This window comes from Taeniopygia guttata, chromosome 18 (assembly GCF_048771995.1).
Source record: "Taeniopygia guttata chromosome 18, bTaeGut7.mat, whole genome shotgun sequence".
In the NCBI taxonomy this organism is placed as follows: Eukaryota; Metazoa; Chordata; class Aves; order Passeriformes; family Estrildidae; genus Taeniopygia; species Taeniopygia guttata.
In genome coordinates this window covers 7,028,283-7,046,151 of record NC_133043.1, presented here as the reverse complement: position 1 = coordinate 7,046,151, position 17,869 = coordinate 7,028,283, and the positions used below count along the sequence as shown (strand labels likewise).

The 17,869-nt window shown below is 45.6% G+C and overlaps 2 protein-coding genes across 3 annotated transcripts in view; one reads left to right on the top strand and one right to left on the bottom strand.

Annotated features, from left to right (window-relative positions):
- The first annotated feature begins 340 nt into the window (after window positions 1-340).
- LOC100222682 (urotensin-2 receptor-like) lies at window positions 341-2,563 on the top strand. The gene has a single exon (XM_002187850.7). The coding sequence runs from the start codon at window positions 417-419 to the stop codon at window positions 1,512-1,514; it is 1,098 nt and encodes a 365-aa protein (XP_002187886.2). The 5' UTR covers window positions 341-416; the 3' UTR covers window positions 1,515-2,563.
- Window positions 2,564-8,443: 5,880 nt separating this feature from the next.
- OGFOD3 (2-oxoglutarate and iron dependent oxygenase domain containing 3) overlaps window positions 8,444-17,869 on the bottom strand; it is a 31,471-nt gene continuing 22,045 nt past the window's right edge. The window contains exon 9 of one of the 2 annotated variants that reach the window (XM_030287387.4): window positions 8,444-8,986. In XM_030287387.4, the coding sequence (XP_030143247.4) occupies window positions 8,964-8,986 (23 nt within the window). In that variant the 3' untranslated portion in view covers window positions 8,444-8,963. Of the gene's footprint in view, window positions 8,987-14,374; window positions 16,490-17,869 lie in introns of those variants that run through there. The other variant, XM_012578527.5, reaches the window with a different exon arrangement.

Genomic DNA, 17,869 nt, shown 5'->3' with positions numbered 1-17,869 from the left:
CAGTTGGCAGAGCCCCACTCCCAGTTGGCAGAGCCCCATTCCCGGTTGGCAGAGCCCCATTCCCGGCTGGCACAGCCCCATTCCCGGTTGGCAGAGCCCCATTCCCGGCTCGGGGAGCCGCTCTCCGCAGGCTCCCCGCCCGGGCTGAGCGTGCCCGGCGCTCTCTCCGCGCTCCCCGGAGCTCCCGGCCCCGGACGGCACCGGCGGGTCCCGCCCGGGCGGAGCTCGGGGGTCGCCGCGGGCGCGGAGCGGGGGAGCCCCGGCGGAGCGGGGGAGCCCCGGCGGGGCGGGGCGGCCCTTCCTTCCCCCGGGGGCTGCCCGGGCCCGCCCTGCCGCCCGCGGGGGGCGGAGCGGCCGCCGCCGGGGCCGGGAGCTCCGGGGCCGGTGCGACGGTGTCGGGGCCGCCGCCGCCGCCCATGGAGCCCAACGGGACGGCGGCGGCGGGGGACAACGGGACGGCGGCGGCGGCGGCGGCGGCTGCCCCCGGGGGCGGCCCGCTGCTCATCCCCTCGGCCTTCGGGACGGTGCTGTCGGTGATGTACGTGGCCGGGGTGGCCGGCAATGTCTACACGCTGGTGGTGATGTGCCACTCGGCGCGCTGCGCCGCCCCCATGTACAGCTCCATCGTCAGCCTGGCCCTGGCCGACCTGCTCTACCTCTCCACCATCCCCTTCATCGTCTGCACCTACCTGGCCCAGGACTGGTACTTCGGGGACCTGGGGTGCCGCATCCTGCTCAGCCTGGACCTGCTCACCATGCACGCCAGCATCTTCACCCTCACGCTCATGTGCACCGAGCGCTACCTGGCCGTCACCCGGCCCCTGGACACCCTGAAGCGCTCGCGGGGCTACCGGAAGGTCACAGCGGGCGCTGTGTGGTCGGTGTCGCTGCTGCTCACGCTGCCCATGATGCTGATGGTCACGCTGACCGAGGGGGGCAAGGCGGAGGGCAAGGTGAAGAGGATGTGTGCGCCCACCTGGAGCGTGGACGCCTACCGGACCTACCTGACCGTGCTCTTCAGCACCAGCATCATGGCCCCGGGCATCATCATCGGCTTCCTCTACACACGCCTGGCCAGGACCTACCTGGAGTCCCAGAGGAACCCCCCCCACAAGGAGAAGAGCAAGAGGTCCCCTCGGCAGAAGGTCCTCATCATGATTTTCAGCATCGTGCTGGTCTTCTGGGCCTGCTTCCTGCCCTTTTGGATCTGGCAGCTGGTGCGCCTCTACAGCAGCTCCCTGCAGCTCACCACCCAAACCCAAAAGTGCATTAACTACCTGGTGACCTGCCTGACCTACAGCAACAGCTGCATCAACCCCTTCCTCTACACCCTGCTCACCAAAAACTACCGGGAGTACCTGCGCAACAGGCACCGCAACTTCTACAGGTTCACGTCCTCCTTCCGCAAGAGGGGCTCCAACCTGCAGTGCTCCTGGGGCCGCTCCATGTCCTCCAGCAACCAGTACGACTACAGCTCCGAGGCGCTGGGCATGGCCACGCTGAAGGACAAGTGAGGAAGAGGAGGCGCTGCCAACACGCAGGACCAGCAGAGCGTCCGGCCAAGGTAGGGCTTTGGGGACCTCCTAGCCCTGAAGGGTTCTGAGAACTCATTTTCGGTGCTCTCTCTAGTGAGGGGCAAGAAGTCGCGTGAATGCCAATGCTGCGAGATGAGTCTGGATTTCCATCTGGCTGAGGGATGTCGGGGGGGTCCTGCCGGGAGCCAGCAGCAGTTCGAGACAAATCCTGCAGGGTTTGGGGTGCAGAAGATGAGGTGGATGCTCTGCTCAGTTCTGCCACAAACTGGTTCCACGCTTGGCTGAGTTTCGGCTCCAGCACCGTTTCTCTTGTGTGGCTTCTCAGTGCTGCCCTGGGGCTACAGCTGGGTCAGAGCTGCAGAAATCTGAAATTGGCCCAGGATCACTCAACTGAGCTGCCAGCCTTGGGTTTGCCCAGTGTGTTAATGTTGTCTGTTTCTGGAGCGTGTAAAGAGACTTTTAAGCCCCTTTCCCTATTTCCTCTAACATTACGGTGCACTACTGTTCTATCAAGCTTAAAGTCTCTATTTTAAAATTCATTGCAGCAGCACTTTGAACTCCAAGCATTCAAAAACCACCAGGTAAGCTGTCAGAAACCACAGGGTTACCTAAAAAAAAAATTTCAAAACCCGTGTAATTTTTTAAGGTTTCTACCTAAGGTGGTTTGAATTTGCCACTGATTTTTTTCTTCCTGAAAAAGTTGGTCCTTTTCTTAAAAGTCAACAGAGCCTGACAAACCTGAAAATTTACCTTGGAAGAAATAAAAACTTATTTATAATCCTATCACTCAAAGACCTGAGGCTCTAAGAAAAATTACTGAATCCTATATCATGAAACTCATAATAAAAAAGACAAATTTTTTCGTGACATTTGATCAAATCTGTTTTGCCTCAATGTATTCTGCTCATTTTCTCCCTGCTTGGCATCTCACAGTAAACCTTCACCACAAATCCTGGAGATGCCTGTAAGCACTTAAACAATTGTAAAATGTTAGTTTATAAATAAATGCTTATTAAAAATGGACCTTCCTCAGGTTTCCCCTTGCCTGGTCTCTTCACCCAGCTCAGGGGGTGTATTTATCAGGGCAGATGCTGAAAACACCAGTTTCCAGCTGTGGGGATGAAGTTGGGGTCAATATTCTTCTTTCTTGTTCTGGGACAGACTCTGGGGGTAAAAAAAACAAGGTAGGAGTTGTACAAACTCCTGTCAGCAGCTGGTGATGCCCAGGGAGTTCAGAAGCAGCAGCAGCATAAGGAACTGTCATTTCCACTTTTTGATTACTTATTCCAGCCCCCATCTGCCTGAGCAGAGCCCCACTCCAGCCCTGCAGTGCTGCATTCCCGTGTCCTTGGGTGTCCCACACCAAATTTTGGGGTGTGCTTGTGCTACAGCAGAGACACCAAGTGCCAACACCAAAGCAGGGCTTGAGAGCAGGGAACAGGCACAGGGACACGCTGGATTTGTGTGCTCAGCCAACAGAAAAATTCAGGAGTTGGATGAAGGTGTTCCTGTGCTGGAGGCACCCTTCTCTTGGGATGCTTTCTGGGGAGCAGGGCAATGAGCAACTCACCTTGCCCATATTGCTTTTAACCACAGGACTGTCTTTGAAACACCAGTGATCACTTTGTCATATTCCAGTGTTGCACAGACTCCAAACTGGGCACCATAAATAGTCCTAATGTCCATTCCTTGTGAAACAGGGGGACTGTCCTCATGGGTTTTCCTTTAGAACAAAGCCAAATTCAGCTGGTAGCTCACCTGGGAAGGGGATTGCTGCTGCCTGCCTGGAGCACAGAGCCCTGCCTGGGGCTGACACAACCTTTAGGTTACCTGTGAGGGGTGGCTTCACCTGCTGCTCACCCAGAGGAATTTGGGAGGCAGCCGGTTTGGGGTTGGGATCTCAGCATTCCTAAGCACATCTCCATGTGTGCAGGCTGTGCACACCTGCTGGAAGGCAGCTCAGGCTGTTTCCTGCCTGAGGGAGAGGTATTTGCTGTCCTCAGCACTGAAAAGGGGTTCCCAAAGCCATGAGATTAAAAACATCTTGTGTCCCCAGCCACAGAGGTTACAGCAGTGTGTGAGAATTGAGATGACCAGAATCTGGGCGATGAGACTTTGCAAATTCCATGATTGGTGTCACTTCAGGTAAATCTGAAGCATCTCAGGCCAGGGCTGAATAACAACAGGGAAATCAGTGGAGCTGTAATTGAAAAACAACACGTGGAGAGTTCCTTGAAAACTATTTTACTTTGGCTATTTTGCATTTCAGGAAATCAGGTTCTGTGTACCCTGGGGGTCACTTGTCATTCCTAAATCATTGTAATCCTGTGGTTCTTAATGCTTTGGGTGTTTTTATTATAAATGAAATGTTGCTGCAGGCTCAGTGACACAGTTCCTTCTTTAGAAACATGGGAAATGGGAATTTTAGGAAAGGCAGCAGCATTTTTCTTGTTGGGCCAGAGGCTGTCACTGCAAAACTCCATACATGCTTTACAAGAAAGAAACTTATTTAATCACTAGAGATTTTTTTCCAATTCCCCTTAGGATTTAAGAGTTTATAACAAAAAAAAAAAAAAAAACAAAAAAACCAACAACAACAAAAAAACTAACCCAGACTGGGAAAGAAAAGCAATTTCATCCTGAGTGCTTTCTCCTTCCTTTATGGTGGATCTCCTTCTCTGGCGGGAGCTGCTGCAGCAATGGCAATTTTCCCACTTTTATTTGAAAAGACAAAGACCACTCCTTTGTGGGGCAAATGAGAATGGTTGTTTTCACCAGGCACAGAAGAAAACATCTGAACCTTATGGAATTTTTGGAGCCTTTACCTTCAGTCACTTTTTAAAAATCATCTTTCTCTCCACTTTCAAAAAACAAATTTGCAATCAAAGCTCAAAAGCCTCACATTACAATTCCCTCGTGAGCTCCAGCAAATCATTAACATTTTAACTCTTATTTCAGCAGAGGTTTGGTGCTTGGTGTGGGACTGAGCACCAGGGGAGCCACCAAATGAGAGGGGACTTGGTGAGCATTTTGCACCTTGAGCTGCAAGATGGCACAGTGGGATTAACTGTGGGGAACGGGCGGGATGACAGAGTTCATAATTTATTATAATCTAATATAATCTATTACAATCTAGTATAAACTATTATAATCCATTACAATCTAATATAATGTGTGCACAATCTATTCATAATCCAGGATGAGGAGAGAAGAAAGCACATAAAGCTCATAGCAGAGCCCACCCCTCAAGCCCTGGGCACAGAAAACGCAGAGAAATCCTCAGAGCAGCCCCAGAAAGTCAGGAAGTTTTGCCAGAAGTCTGTCTGCTTTGAGGACACTCAGCTTTTCTGTCTCTTTTTGGAGTCCCTCTGGTGGCAGCAGCAAGTTCCCATCCCGAGATCTCGGGAAGAAAATTTGCTTTTTATTTCTAGGCTTTAAAAGAGAGAGGTTGCCCAAATCACAGCACAATGGAACTACATAAGAGCATTTTATCCCTTTAAAGCAGAACATTGCTTCATCATCTGGAGGGGGAGAGAAGAGAAGAGAAAAACCTTTTTCCAGGAGTTAACTTCCCTCTCCCATGTTTCTTCCTATGCCAACCCAGACTAATTTAATTCCTGTTGTTTTGCACAGCATCCTCCCAGCCAGCACCCACAGAAACCCCCAGAGCTGCTGATTAACTCCAGTCCAGCACAGATGGGGTTTTTCTTCCTGAAAATATTGGGGCTCGCTCTTAGTTTCTAGAGAGACACTGAGTTAATGACTGTGGTTTATGAGAAATAAATCTCTTTGCCTTCAAAACAGTAGCCACAGCTTTGCAGGGTGTAAGTAGCTTGTAAAGTTATTGTTATTACCATTATACCAGTTTCTTGCCCTTGTTTGGGAATGTGTCTAAAGCACAGCAGGGAGAAAGGATGCATCAGTTGGTGCCTCTGGGATGCAGCAAGCTTCTGTCAGACTCCCAACACTGAAAAAAAAAAATATATTAATATTATACTAAATATTAAATCTATTAAAATCTTGAATGGGACATATATCAGAATGGAGGTTTAAAATAACAAATATTTTTGCTCAGGAATGCAGCTTTCTGCCCACACTGAGTTTCTGGTTTGGCATATATCACCTTTGGGGGAGACTAATTTCAGTTTAACAAATGTGAATGGTCAAAACTGAGCTTTGTGATCTGTGGTCACAACTGGAGTCATCTTGTCCCCAGAGAAAATGGTCCCAATGGAATTCACCAAAGCAAAACTGCTGCATCATTTTACTTTGGTCACCCACCCAAGAAAGGGAGAATTAAAAGAGGAAAGGGAGAAATGAATCCTGTAGAAGTGTTCTGGCATTTGGGCTCTGCTTTTCTGGTTCTGTTTGTAATACAGATTTTAACTTAAATGAGATATTTTGGTGAGCACTAGAAATGCTTCTACAGTCAGAGATGGGGTGAAGAGTTAAAAATCAGTCATTAAAGCATTTATTAAAAAAGGCTGAACTTCAATACTGTGGAAGATCCCACCCAGACCCCTCCATCGAGATATCTGGAAGGAAAGTAGTAAATAAGTTTGTGCAGAATCAAACCACCAGCACTATCAGCCATGCCTGGCAGAGGGAACAGTTCTAAAACCAAAGCCATGGCCAAGTTTGTTCCAGCTTGTTTTGGCCAATCTCTCTTGTTCCAGCTTGTTTTGGCCAATCTCTCTCTGAGATGCTGTTGGTCTTTCCTCATGCATTCCTGTTAGGATCTTGAATTCAGCTCCTGAATTCTTAACGAGAACCAAACATGATTCCATCCAAACAAAGCAAGGGAGATTCCTGAAGCTAAATGTGGTGTGTCCATGACCACAGCCTGTCAGAGACAGTTCCTCTGTGTGCTCCTGCAAGCCAGGGATGTCCATCAAACTCACAGCCTTCTACCTCTGTTATTCTTTTAAATATCAGCTTGACATTTGAGAAGCACAAGGCTGCCTCATGCAAGAAGCCTCGCAGGGAAAGGCACTACAGAGTTTAATTATTCTTGGGTACACTGAGCCTGTCTTTCAAAAATCAGCAGGAATGGAGCAGGTAAATTAACTCTAAAGCAGTCATGCTAATAGGGGAGGGCAGCAGCACCTCTGACATGTGCAGAGGGGACACCTAAACCTAAAGAGGCAGCACCAGCCCCCGTGCCAGGCTCCCACAGCCTCTCCCTTTGGGGAGCAGGGTCTGGCAGCCAGCCCCCAGCATCACAGTGCTCAAAATCCCAGTCACCCCACAGGTTTAAATCGAGTTTCTCCTTTTTCTTTGTAACAGATTATAGTAAAAAATGCAGAGAAGAAATGATGATTGGCTCCAGATCAGAAGGTTGAAGGATAGCTTTATTAAAACTATACTACATTACATTAATATACTATTTAAAGAGATATTATCCCATTCTACATACTTACTTCTTACTTACCCAACTCAAACTCGTTTCTCTGCTGAGAGTCTGAGCCACAGCTGGATCCATTGGTCACTGACCCCAAACAACTTCACCAGAATCCAACCCAGCCATCCCTGCAGGTGAACAATCTCCAACCACATTCCACATGGGCAAAACCAAGGAGCAGAGATAAAGATTGTTTTATCTTCTCTCTGTGCAGTCCTGAGAGACAGAATTATGTCCCTCTGTCCAGAGAATGGGAATGTCACAGCAGATGGGTTTTTTCTTTCATTTAACACCATAGAAGACAGTATTTTACAGAAATGGCTTTATTGTAAAATCAGCTGCAGCTCTACATTTTGAAAGCAGCTTTCAGCCCCTGGGCAGAGCCCAGGTTAAGGGGTGGTAGCAGGAACATTTGAGGAGTCTGCAGCCCCTGCCTGCCCCATGCCCTGCAGCTAAATGCATTTATTTACCTTCCTTCACCTCACCTGCTGCTGGGGACTCAGAGGCTTCTTCCCCAAAAGCACTGGTGGTGCTGATAGCTCTGACAGGCTTAGAAAAGACAGTGAATGAAAGCCAGGAGGGATTTCCCAGGGTTTGGCGTTGGAGTGCCTGTGGAGGCAGCACTCCACCCTGCTGGAGCTGAGCAGAGGATTCAGTGCAGGGCACTCAGGAGTCCTGGATGCTGCTAGAAAACGACCTCAGGGGGGTCACTTGGTCTTGTGCTGCTGTCCATGGCCTAGAAAATAGCAATGCTGTTTCCAGGATCTGGGGAAATTTTCAGGCCATGTTTTAAGGTGTCACTCTTGTGTGTGACAGGTTTTGAGGTTGCTGCATGAGAGATGCTCTGTTTAATCACTGCTAAATTTAGCCTTCCAAAACAGTGCTCACCTTCCCCACATTTGGACATCTTTGCCATGGTTTTGGTCCTTCTCCCTCCCAACATTTGGCTCCACCTGAAATAAGATCTCTCTGAAGCTGCCACGAGTCTCCAGCAAGATGTTTCATTAAAAACAACTCACCTGTAACTGCTCAGGTGCTTTTGAGACCAAATTCTCCTCCAGTGTCAAAAACAGACATTACAGCCAGAACAGCAAAGCCTGAGTGCTTCACAGAGCCTGGGCAGGACGAGCAGCAGAAAATCTGCTGAGCCCTTGATGGTTTTTGAGTTGCTGCTGGTCCAACACATTTGCTGGCACCTGTTTCTTCTGTTTGAGAGTTTTGATAATTTCAGGTTTAGAAAGCAGGTTTAGCATCCAGAAGATGCTTTCTGGAGCCTGGACTGACTTCCAGAAGCTATGGGGAATCTTCAAGGCAGTGCTTGAGTCAAAAAGGTGTTTCCAGCTTACTTTTCATGTAAATTTGTTTTCCAAAGAAACTTTTCCATGTTTGTTTTCCAAAGAATGACAAGTGTCTGGATGTGAATTCAGGCAGGCTTATAACAAAAAAAAGTTGTGTTTGAGGACTTTTGGGAAGAGTTTTGAAGGATGGACTTAAATGGAAGGCAGCATTTCACTCACAATGAGTACAACTTTATTTTAAACAAAGAGTTAGCAGACTTAAGATAATTATTTTGCTTTGGGCTTGTTGTTTAAGTGTTTTTACAGTTTGTTCTAGATTATTTTAATGCATTATATTCTTCATGCACAGTCAGTGGGATGTAACTATTGTTGCCCAAGGGATGTGGCACATCCTAATGATAAGGGGACTTTCCTTCCAGCATGGAAGTCAGTGGGAGATGTTCATAAAGGAGAGAAAAGAAAAGCAAAGCCCTGAAACCCTTACAGACCACGGGCAGATTTATCTTCTTTGCACTTCCAAAGTGACAAATGTTCAAAGCCTCCAAGAGGTGGTGGCTCCTCCAATCCTGAAGGAAGGAAGGAAGAGTTCTGTTCTGAACCTCAACCTTCCCAACACACTGCAGAACAAAGTAAATTTATTTTTCTGCACGAGAGAGGACATTAGAACAAGCCAGATCTTGTATCTCTGGCAACACACCAGTCTTGTGCAAAGGCATCCTTGAACAACTTCTATCTTGCTTTCAGTTCAAACGCTGCAAAAAAAAAAGGAAAGTCATTTTTAAATGAAAGGTTTTTCAGGGCAAACTCTGTAAGGTAAATGCTGCAGAACAGAAGAGTCATCAAAGCAGGTTGATTTTAAAACCTGACAATTTTGACAGCCTCCTTGCAGCAGTGCAGAGCCACGTCAGCTCTGCTGTTACCCATGGTTACAAAACTGTGAATGAAATGAAATGGAATGGAATCCAAACCTGTCCAGAGTTGTAGCTCTCACACAGGCAGAACAAATGACCTGATGATAACTCCTGGACATCTCCACTGGGTCCTCAATTAAATATTTTCTCAACGTGCTCTAAATTAAGAAAACTCGCCCATTCTGAGTCTGGGCTGCTGAGAAGAAGAAGCTCCTGGTGGGCTCTGGTGGTGATTTTAAATATCCCCTTTTTTTAACAAGAGGACAAGGCTTAAGGCAGATCTCCAAGAGATCCTGTGATTCCAGGTAGAGAAGTGTTATGGGATATTCCCTCATTGTCCCAAAGGAAAAAGAATCAAGCTAAAGTATGAGCTAGAATTAGTCTTTTCAGTCAGTATTTTCTTCTAAATTAATAAGGCAGAGGCAGCTGCTTTAGCAAAACAATTAAACAGCACCTCAATAAAGCAGCTGGCAAGTGACTTCCCACTGGGCATCTCCCAGGTTTCTGTGGATGGAGGCAGCCACACACTGCCTCTGTCCCCCTTGGTTTTCTGCTGGATTTTGGAGGTGCTGTGCTGGGAAGAGGATGGCAGCAATGCTGTCAGGATCCTTTCTTCCTGCTCAGTGTCCCTGCCAAAGCATCTCTCCATGGCACACCGGGGCACGGCTTTCCCACCAGCCTCCTTTCCTTACCCAAGAAGGTACAAAAAGGCAACAGCTCCAGAGTCCTGGCAGCAGAGGGTGGCTGGAGAAGGGTTGCAGGCTGATCTCAACCCTCAATATGAGCTGAAATATCTCTAAACAGCCATTTCAAACTCTGCTCAAGTCCCTGGAACGGCAGCTCCTTTTCCCTTTCCCCATCCTGTGCACCCATGTGATTTCAATCCCTGTCATTTGGGATGTCACACTTTGCCATTCAGCACTCCATGCCCTCCAGATTTAGCATTTGCTCCTTCCCAGCACCTCTTCAGCAGCAGGAGCTCCCACCCTTCCCATCACCTGGAACCCAAAAATCCTCTCCCAACCCCCCCAGGGGGACTTTCCATCCATCACCACCTCCTTGGAGTGTCCAGATGTGTCCTGCCCATCCCAGCTGCTCCCTGCCTTTGGGACTGAGAGCCAGAGCAAACCCTCCAGCCCCCACCAAACCCCAGCCTCCTCCTGGGGTGGTCTCCTCATCTGGGGTGGGTGCAGTCAGAATTCTTGTAAGCACCGGTTTTACTGCACATCCCCAACATAAACTGGACAAATTGATGGAGCCCTGGCCCTGAGGATGAACTCCATCCCCAGTGTTTAGAGGAGCTGTCTCCAGGAGCTCCCTGGGTACACAGCGGGTTCTGCAGGGCTGGCACCTCCCTGGCAGGAACCTTCCCCTGCTCCCAGATGTGCACAGCACAGTCCACAGGGAGGAGAAAGCCCTGGAAAACCTCAAGGATCACAACAGCAAGCTGAAAGGTATTTTGCAGAAATACAAAGGGTTTGGTGCACATATTCTTGCCAAGGATTGGCTCCAGCCCGTGCCCAGAGGGAGCTCCCAGCTCCAACACACCCATGGTGCAAAATGTTCAGTTTTATGGAGTTTTCATATTTCTGATTAGTTTCAGTTTTTTAGCGGTTTAGGAGTGGTAAATCCTCCTGTGGTTAGGAAGCATTCTTGGCTATTATCTCTAAAAAGAACTTCAGTATTTACAGTCAGGCTCGTACTTATGAAAGAGACTGAGATTAGATAAACTCATTAAGCCAAGCATTCCTTCCACACCTGTGTTCTTCCCAACAAATTAATAATTTTTCCGTTTCAAGGCTGTTAATTTAGAGACAGATTTTACTTGTCACACTGATGCAAACATGAACCCCTGGCATGCTCCATGACTAAAGCTGGTTCAGATGTGCTGTCCTCCTCTTCCAGGGCCATGGGCACAACTGGAAAATCCGTGTCTCCTCAGTGATACAGTCTGGTGCAGCTGGACTACTCAGAATGCATTCAGCAAGCAGGTGTTGCTCTTAGAGAACTGAGTTCTTATGAATTTAGAAGCTTTAGAATATCCTTTGTCTCCTCTGCAGTACAAACAAGCCCTCAGCAGCTTGTGGGAGGAACTGTGAATGTCGAGAGCAGGCAGGGACTGAACTTTCTCCCAGCCCCACATCCATCCACAGCCAGAAGGAAATAAAACCAGGGGTCACTAACCTTGTCAGGGGACAGGCAGACAGTGATATCTGCTTTTCAAGTTAATTGATGCACTGACTCATTCACTCAGTTTCGTTCATTATAAACAAGGCATTAAGGCTCAGAGATTTCTGGTTTTTTGTTCTGTCATATGGTCTAACAAGAGGCCCTGGCAGCTCTTAATGACCCTGTCGTGTTTGTAAATTAAACATAGAAACCTTTATCAGTGCACCAAAATTACAGAATCATTACACCTCCCACTCCAGGGGAGCTGGGCCACCAAACATCTTCACTTCTGCCTTGCCCAGATCCTGCAAATCACAAATCTGGCCTGACCAGAGGACAGAATCCTTAATTTAGACATCTCAGAAATATCTTCCTGTACAACTCAGCTAAGGAAAGGTTTTTGATTACTGCCCTTTTGTGCATGCTTTATGGCTGAAGTATTTCATTTAAGGAGAATGATTAGGAAGAGGACAAGTTTTAGCAGTCTGCTCCAAAGCCTTAAGTAAAAAATTAGAAACAGAGTCAAAACGTGTTTAACTTGCATTGAGGGTGATCATTTTTGCAGCACGCTGGAATTCACTGACTCATGCTCATCTGGAGGTGCTAAAAGCATTAAAAAACAAGAAATCTCAAGTTGCTGGCAGCTGGACACTGCTCCAGGTGGGCACAGCCTTTCCAAAAAATCCACAGTCTTGTGCTGCTGCTGAGGCAGAGAAAGGAGATTTTTCCTGCTCATGGTCTGAAGGGATCAAGATCTCCATCAAAATGTGTGCCTAGAAAGGGAAAATGGGCAGGGAGAGGTCTGGATTTCCAGGTACTGAGGAGCAGCTGCAGATTCCCTAGAGTCCCACTAAAGGATTAATAAATTAATTATTTTTTCCTTTTTTTCTGTTTTTTGCTTACAGCTCCAAAATCCACAAATATTTCACACCCCTTTTTTTTTTTTATCCCAAATGAAAACTTTCTGTACATTTATTAATTCAGTTTTAATTTTCTTCTTGGATTATTTCTTATTTACAAGTCTAAATTCTGTCCAGTTCCAGAAAAGGTGCAACAGACACAAGCTATGTGTGGAGGACACCATCACTTAAAAAATGCCCATTTGATTGATACACAAGATAAATGCAGGAGAAAGCATAATTCATCATTTTTAAAACAGGTGGATACAGCATCACTTAACTTATTTTAGCATATTCATTGTTGATTATTAATTCAAACAGAGAATGGACAGGATAAATATTTAAAACAAATGGTTATTAAGAGGTCCTATTCAAAATTTTATACAAGGTTTGAACAGGAAGAGCTTTGCTGCCTGAAAGCTCTCAGTTTCCAGTTGTCTGATCTAATGAAACAATCAAGCAGAGTGAGGAGGAGGAGAAAATGTCACTTCAAAGTGACACAGACACGTCAGTGTGGGAGAAATCTCCCCTAGCTGCTCTCTGCCTAAAACCATCTTAAATTTGACTTCCTCCTCTGCTTGGCTGACTTCTGTAATATTGCTTTTTCCCTGCTAGTCAAAGTTTATTTTGATCATATTCATCCCTGTGGAAAGGAATGACTCTTAAATTAATTCCTATTTTCCTTTATTAAAAAGAAACCAAGAAAACACACATTTTTGGCCCTTAGCAAAGCAGAAATAATCCAAGATCACTTCTCTCATTTCTTTTGTGTTGAGAAGTGTGAGGACTAAATGGGCTCAGAGTTTGTTTCATTTCACAGCAGCCTTTTAAGTTTTGAATCACCTGGTAAAAGGTGGCCTTGTTTTCATAACATTATTCAGTGAACGAAATTAAAGCCCCATTATGCAGGGAGGACTCCCAGAACATGTCTGCTCTTCAGGAACATAAATCAGAAATAAACACAATTCCCTGCTAGAGGGAATGGAAGGAACCACCACCCTGAGCCAAGACATGCAGAACGACTCCATCAGGAGCTGCCTTTGTTTATTCCCACAAGATTTAATGGTCTGGCTGATAAATTAATATGCTGAGGAGGTCACCTCCAAGGTAGGAATCCACCCAGAGACCTTCTCAAAAGAAAACAGTAAGATTTTTTTTTTTTCCTGTGGAGTCAGCAGCAAAGTGTTCAGGCATCTACACAAACAGCTTAAAAGAATTGTATAAACTGAGGAACAAGAAAGAGACAAACCTCAAGGTGTCTGAATAGAAAAATCATGGCTCAGGAACTCAGCTGCTGCTTTTTTGGGGGGTGGAGGGGGTGCTGTGGCTTGTTAACAAAAGAATAGGAAGGGTATCCATGTCTAAAATGAGCTTTTTTGGACACTGGAGGACTATTACAAGAAATTCCCAGAAACACAGAACATGAACACTCCATAAATCTCAGCTTAGCCCCATAAATAGAATATTTCCTTCAAAAAAGGGGGAGGTTTCAGTGCAGCTCACTGTGAACAATCAATCTGACCTGGCAGCTCGTGCATTCACCCACTATGGGTTCCTTGGACAGCCTCAGGATTATTCAGCAGTAAACCAAGATATTTTTAATTAGGTGCATGTAAATACTACAAAAATAAAGCAGGTGGTACTTCCAGGCTGCTTTATTGATTCCAGAGGAAGAATTATTCAAGCAAGGCAGCTCTTGTTGTGATCCCAAGTCTGACTCACTCTCTCTGGTATCTGTTTCAAAATTCCCTACTTGTTATCCAGGAGGTACCAGGAAAGACGAGAATGCTCAAAAATAGGAAACACTGATCCCTACCTTGTAATTATTTCAGCTTTACAGGAAAACAGGCAAGATGGAAAGTAATATTTGTGAAATAATTGAGCTAAACATGGACAATGCCTCTGCTAGAAGAAAAATAGAAGTATTTGGGAAAAAACAAATGCTGAGGAATAAAAATTCTCAAAAATTGAGTTAGAAATCCTTCTACTAAAGGATCCTAGTAATAAAGATTAATAAAAAATTAATTTAATGCCTATTAATAAAGATTTTCCCAGGCTGAGACAATCCATGCGTGCCAAAGCCACCTGTGGTTCAGAAAGGAAATAACTCTTCTGCTGCTCCTGGAATGTTTGCTTGGATTTCCACAAAAGACTCACAACAGAGTTGGGATTTTGTTTTATTTTTAGAATGTTTAAAATTTAAGTTTATTTTTATTTTATTTATTTTTATATTTGTTTTTGCTTGGAGAAGGTAGATTGGTTGTATTTATTCCTCCCCACTCATATAGCTCTGACCTCCAGCACCATTTCCTGGTTTTACCCCTAGAATTTAGACAAGACAAAAATATTGCACAGAGCTCTCCAAAGGGCAGGTTAGAGAACCAAATCCCCTGCAAACACTGTGGAAGGATATGTGGATGGAGAAGGAACACCAGGAACTCTTACATTAAAAACAATACCATCTTCCTTTACTGGGGGAAGAAAAGCTGTGAAGGAGCAATTCAATACTGAGAAATGCAATTGAAGAAACAAAACCAGATTTCCTTGGCAGCACAGTCATCATCAATGCCTTTCCAGCTAATTTATTTTAATGTGCACATGATTAGATGCTACAACCTCCTAAAGCACCCAGCTGTTAGAAGAAATGAAGGCTGAATTTCTGCTGTAAATCCAAATTAAAACTGTAAACATTTCTGGACTTGAAATTGAGATGGAGTGCAGAATATTTCAGGTGGATGATACATATTCAGGAAAATCTCCACATAAATGTATCTTCCTAAACCTTCAGTTGACTTACAAGGAAGTAAAAGCCATAACGATTCTACAACTGCTTCTATAATGAAAATTATCCATGAGAAATGCCAAGAAGTCCACCTAGAGTTCAAAGAAATGAAATTACAGAGGACTAATCTTGCTGGTGTGCCCAATGAGAGCCCTCACAAGTCCTCTTTATATTGATCTTCAGTGTAATTCCCCCCAGTACCTTTTGTTGCCATAAAAGGGTACATTGTAAGGGCCAAACTGTATGTATAAAATAAAACAAAAAAATCAAAGCACATTCCCAGATTTTCAGTATTTTACAGAAATTATACATCCAGGTAATAAACCACATCAACATGGTTATTTCAGAATTTGATTAAGAAAAGAAAATTAGGTTTTTCTACCATTTATTTATCAGCCTCCTGACCCACAGAAATCTTTGACTGCAGTAAAAACCCAGAAGTATTTGGCAAGATTATGCATGTGTTTGCACACAGCTCCTCTTGGAAGTCCCTGCAATTTAACATTCAGAGTCCTCATTAACAGAAAAGGTCTTCATACTAAACTGGAAAAGGGAAGTGAAAAAATAGCTATTGAGAGACTTCCTGAAAGTTTAATCAGTAGTAATTAAATTTTTTTTAAAAAGTTGAAATCCCAGGTGTATTCCTCACTGATCCCACATTTAGAGAATCCATCCCTCTCAAGAGAAGGTGTGTTCTAGAGAGTAACATTCAATTAACTCAGGTCTCAATTAACTTGGGCTCAATTCACTTAGGTCAGACTTTCTACACCGCATCAGCAACTGAAGAGACTAAAGAATGGAACAGGTAACAGCAGCCTGGGGAGGCAGATCAAGGCCTGGCCCAAAAGATCGTTTGTATCTTTCCAACTGAAGAACTTTTAGAAAAAAATTGAAAAATGAAGAGCCCACTTTCTCTTCTTTGTGGAGCCCATCCTCTCTTTATGGAGTCCATTCTCTCTTCTTTGTGGAGCCCATTCTCTTTTTTGTGGAGCCCATTCTCATTTCTTTGTGGAGCCCATCTTCTCTTCTTTGTGGAGCCCATCCTCCCTTCTCTGTGGAACCCATTCTCTTCTTTGTGGAGCCCATTCTCATTTCTTTGTGGAGTCCATCTTCTCTTCTTTGTGGAGCCCATCCTCTCTTCTTTGCAGTCTCTTTGGCACATGAAGACAAACATTTTCAGAACGCATCAAACTTAGGATTGGTCCTTAAGCCACCACTGGCAATGTTTATGGCAGAAGGGCTGTGAGAACAGAGCGTGTGACCGTGTATTCTCACAGCTGGGCAGTTCCAGCTGCATGGCAGGTTACAAGGGCAGCTTTCTGCCCGGCTCCTCTCCTCCTGCAGGGCTCCTGTCCCCCCAGGAGAGCTGCGGGTCGGCGATGCCGTGCTGCGGGTCGCAGGTGAAGGAGATGGTGATGGCGAAGCGAGTGCCCCACCGCACCCGCTCCACCCGGTGCAGGTTCTCCGAGCCCGAGGTGAAGAACGACACCCGGCCTGCAAAGACAAAAGTTTCACCCATCGGTGGAGTTTGGCACCAGCTGCAGCTCTGCCCCCACAGGGGATCACAAACAAACTGCCCCAAGCTCCCACTGCCCTCTGACAGCTTTTCACTCTTTAAAACACACATAATCCCTCGTGCCACAAAGCTGGAGATGGAATCTATCATAGCAGCAGAGCCCAGAGCCAGGTAGTATTTAGCATTGATTCACACCAGGCTGATCAATCTCTAGCTTTATTAAGAAATTCATTGCTTTTATAGACAGTCACAAGTAGACTTGATTGGTCCTCCAATCAAAACCCCATCACCACTGGCTAATTGAGAAACCACCCTTTGGTAAACAAATCTCCATAACACATTTCCACATGTTCACAACAACAAGTGCAGCAAGTTAAGAATTATTTATCAATCTTTTCTCACTGCCCTGCTTTTCTGGATGAAAGGCTAAATGAAGGCAACATGCTCCTGTCCTACGAGTGTTGCAATGAACAGTGCTGCCCTCAAGGATTCCATACAAAACCCCCGTGTCACGATTTTCTTTTTCCCTTTTAAACTGTATTTCAACTTCATTAAAAGTACATTATTATTGGTCCCTCACGTGCTCACCCAAAGCTTTGCCTTAAACTGACTTTCAAGCTGTTTTGTTTGATCTCTGACTAGAAGTAGTAGTAATTCACAGCTAGACAAGGTTCAGTGTGTTAAGCCAGTTAAATTGATTTTTTTTGGCTGTACTGAATGTCTATTAAGTTCTTTCTTTAATAAATATATCTTCATATATATGGCATCAACCTGCTTCATATCATCAGCTGGGGTCTATGGGTGACTGAACAAGGCTATAGTCAGTTTTCAAAGATGCTTTTTTCTCACTTGGGAAGAATTTGGGTGACAGAAGATAAGGGGTGACTTCATCACTCTCTGCAGCTCCTGAAAGGTGGCTGTGCTCAGGTGGGGTTGGGCTCTTTCTCCAGGAACTGACAGAACAAGAGGACACAGCCTCAAGCTGCACCAAGGGAAATACAGGTTGGATATTAGGAAAAAGTTTTTTACAGAAAGGTGATAAAGTTCTGGAATGGCTGCCCGGGGAGGTGGTGGAGTCACCATCCCTGGGTGTGTTTAAACCAGACTGGATGTGGCACTGGGTGCCAGGGTTGAGTTGAGATGTTTGGGCTGGGTTGGACTCGATGATCCTGAATGTCTCTTCCTACCTGGTCATTCTGGGAATTCTGTGAATCAACTCCTCTGTCTGGTTAAAGGGAAGCGGGAACAATTTATTTGGTACCACAGATCTATTCAGCTTCTTTCATGTCATGCACTGACAGCTTCCACTCTCTGCCTAGCATTTATCAGCTCTAAATGTTCCTCAGGAAAGAAGGAAA

What these genes read in the sequence shown, in the direction of transcription:
- LOC100222682 (XM_002187850.7), top strand. Translation starts at nt 417, where the DNA reads ATGGAGCCCAACGGGACGGCGGCGGCGGGGGACAACGGGACGGCGGCG.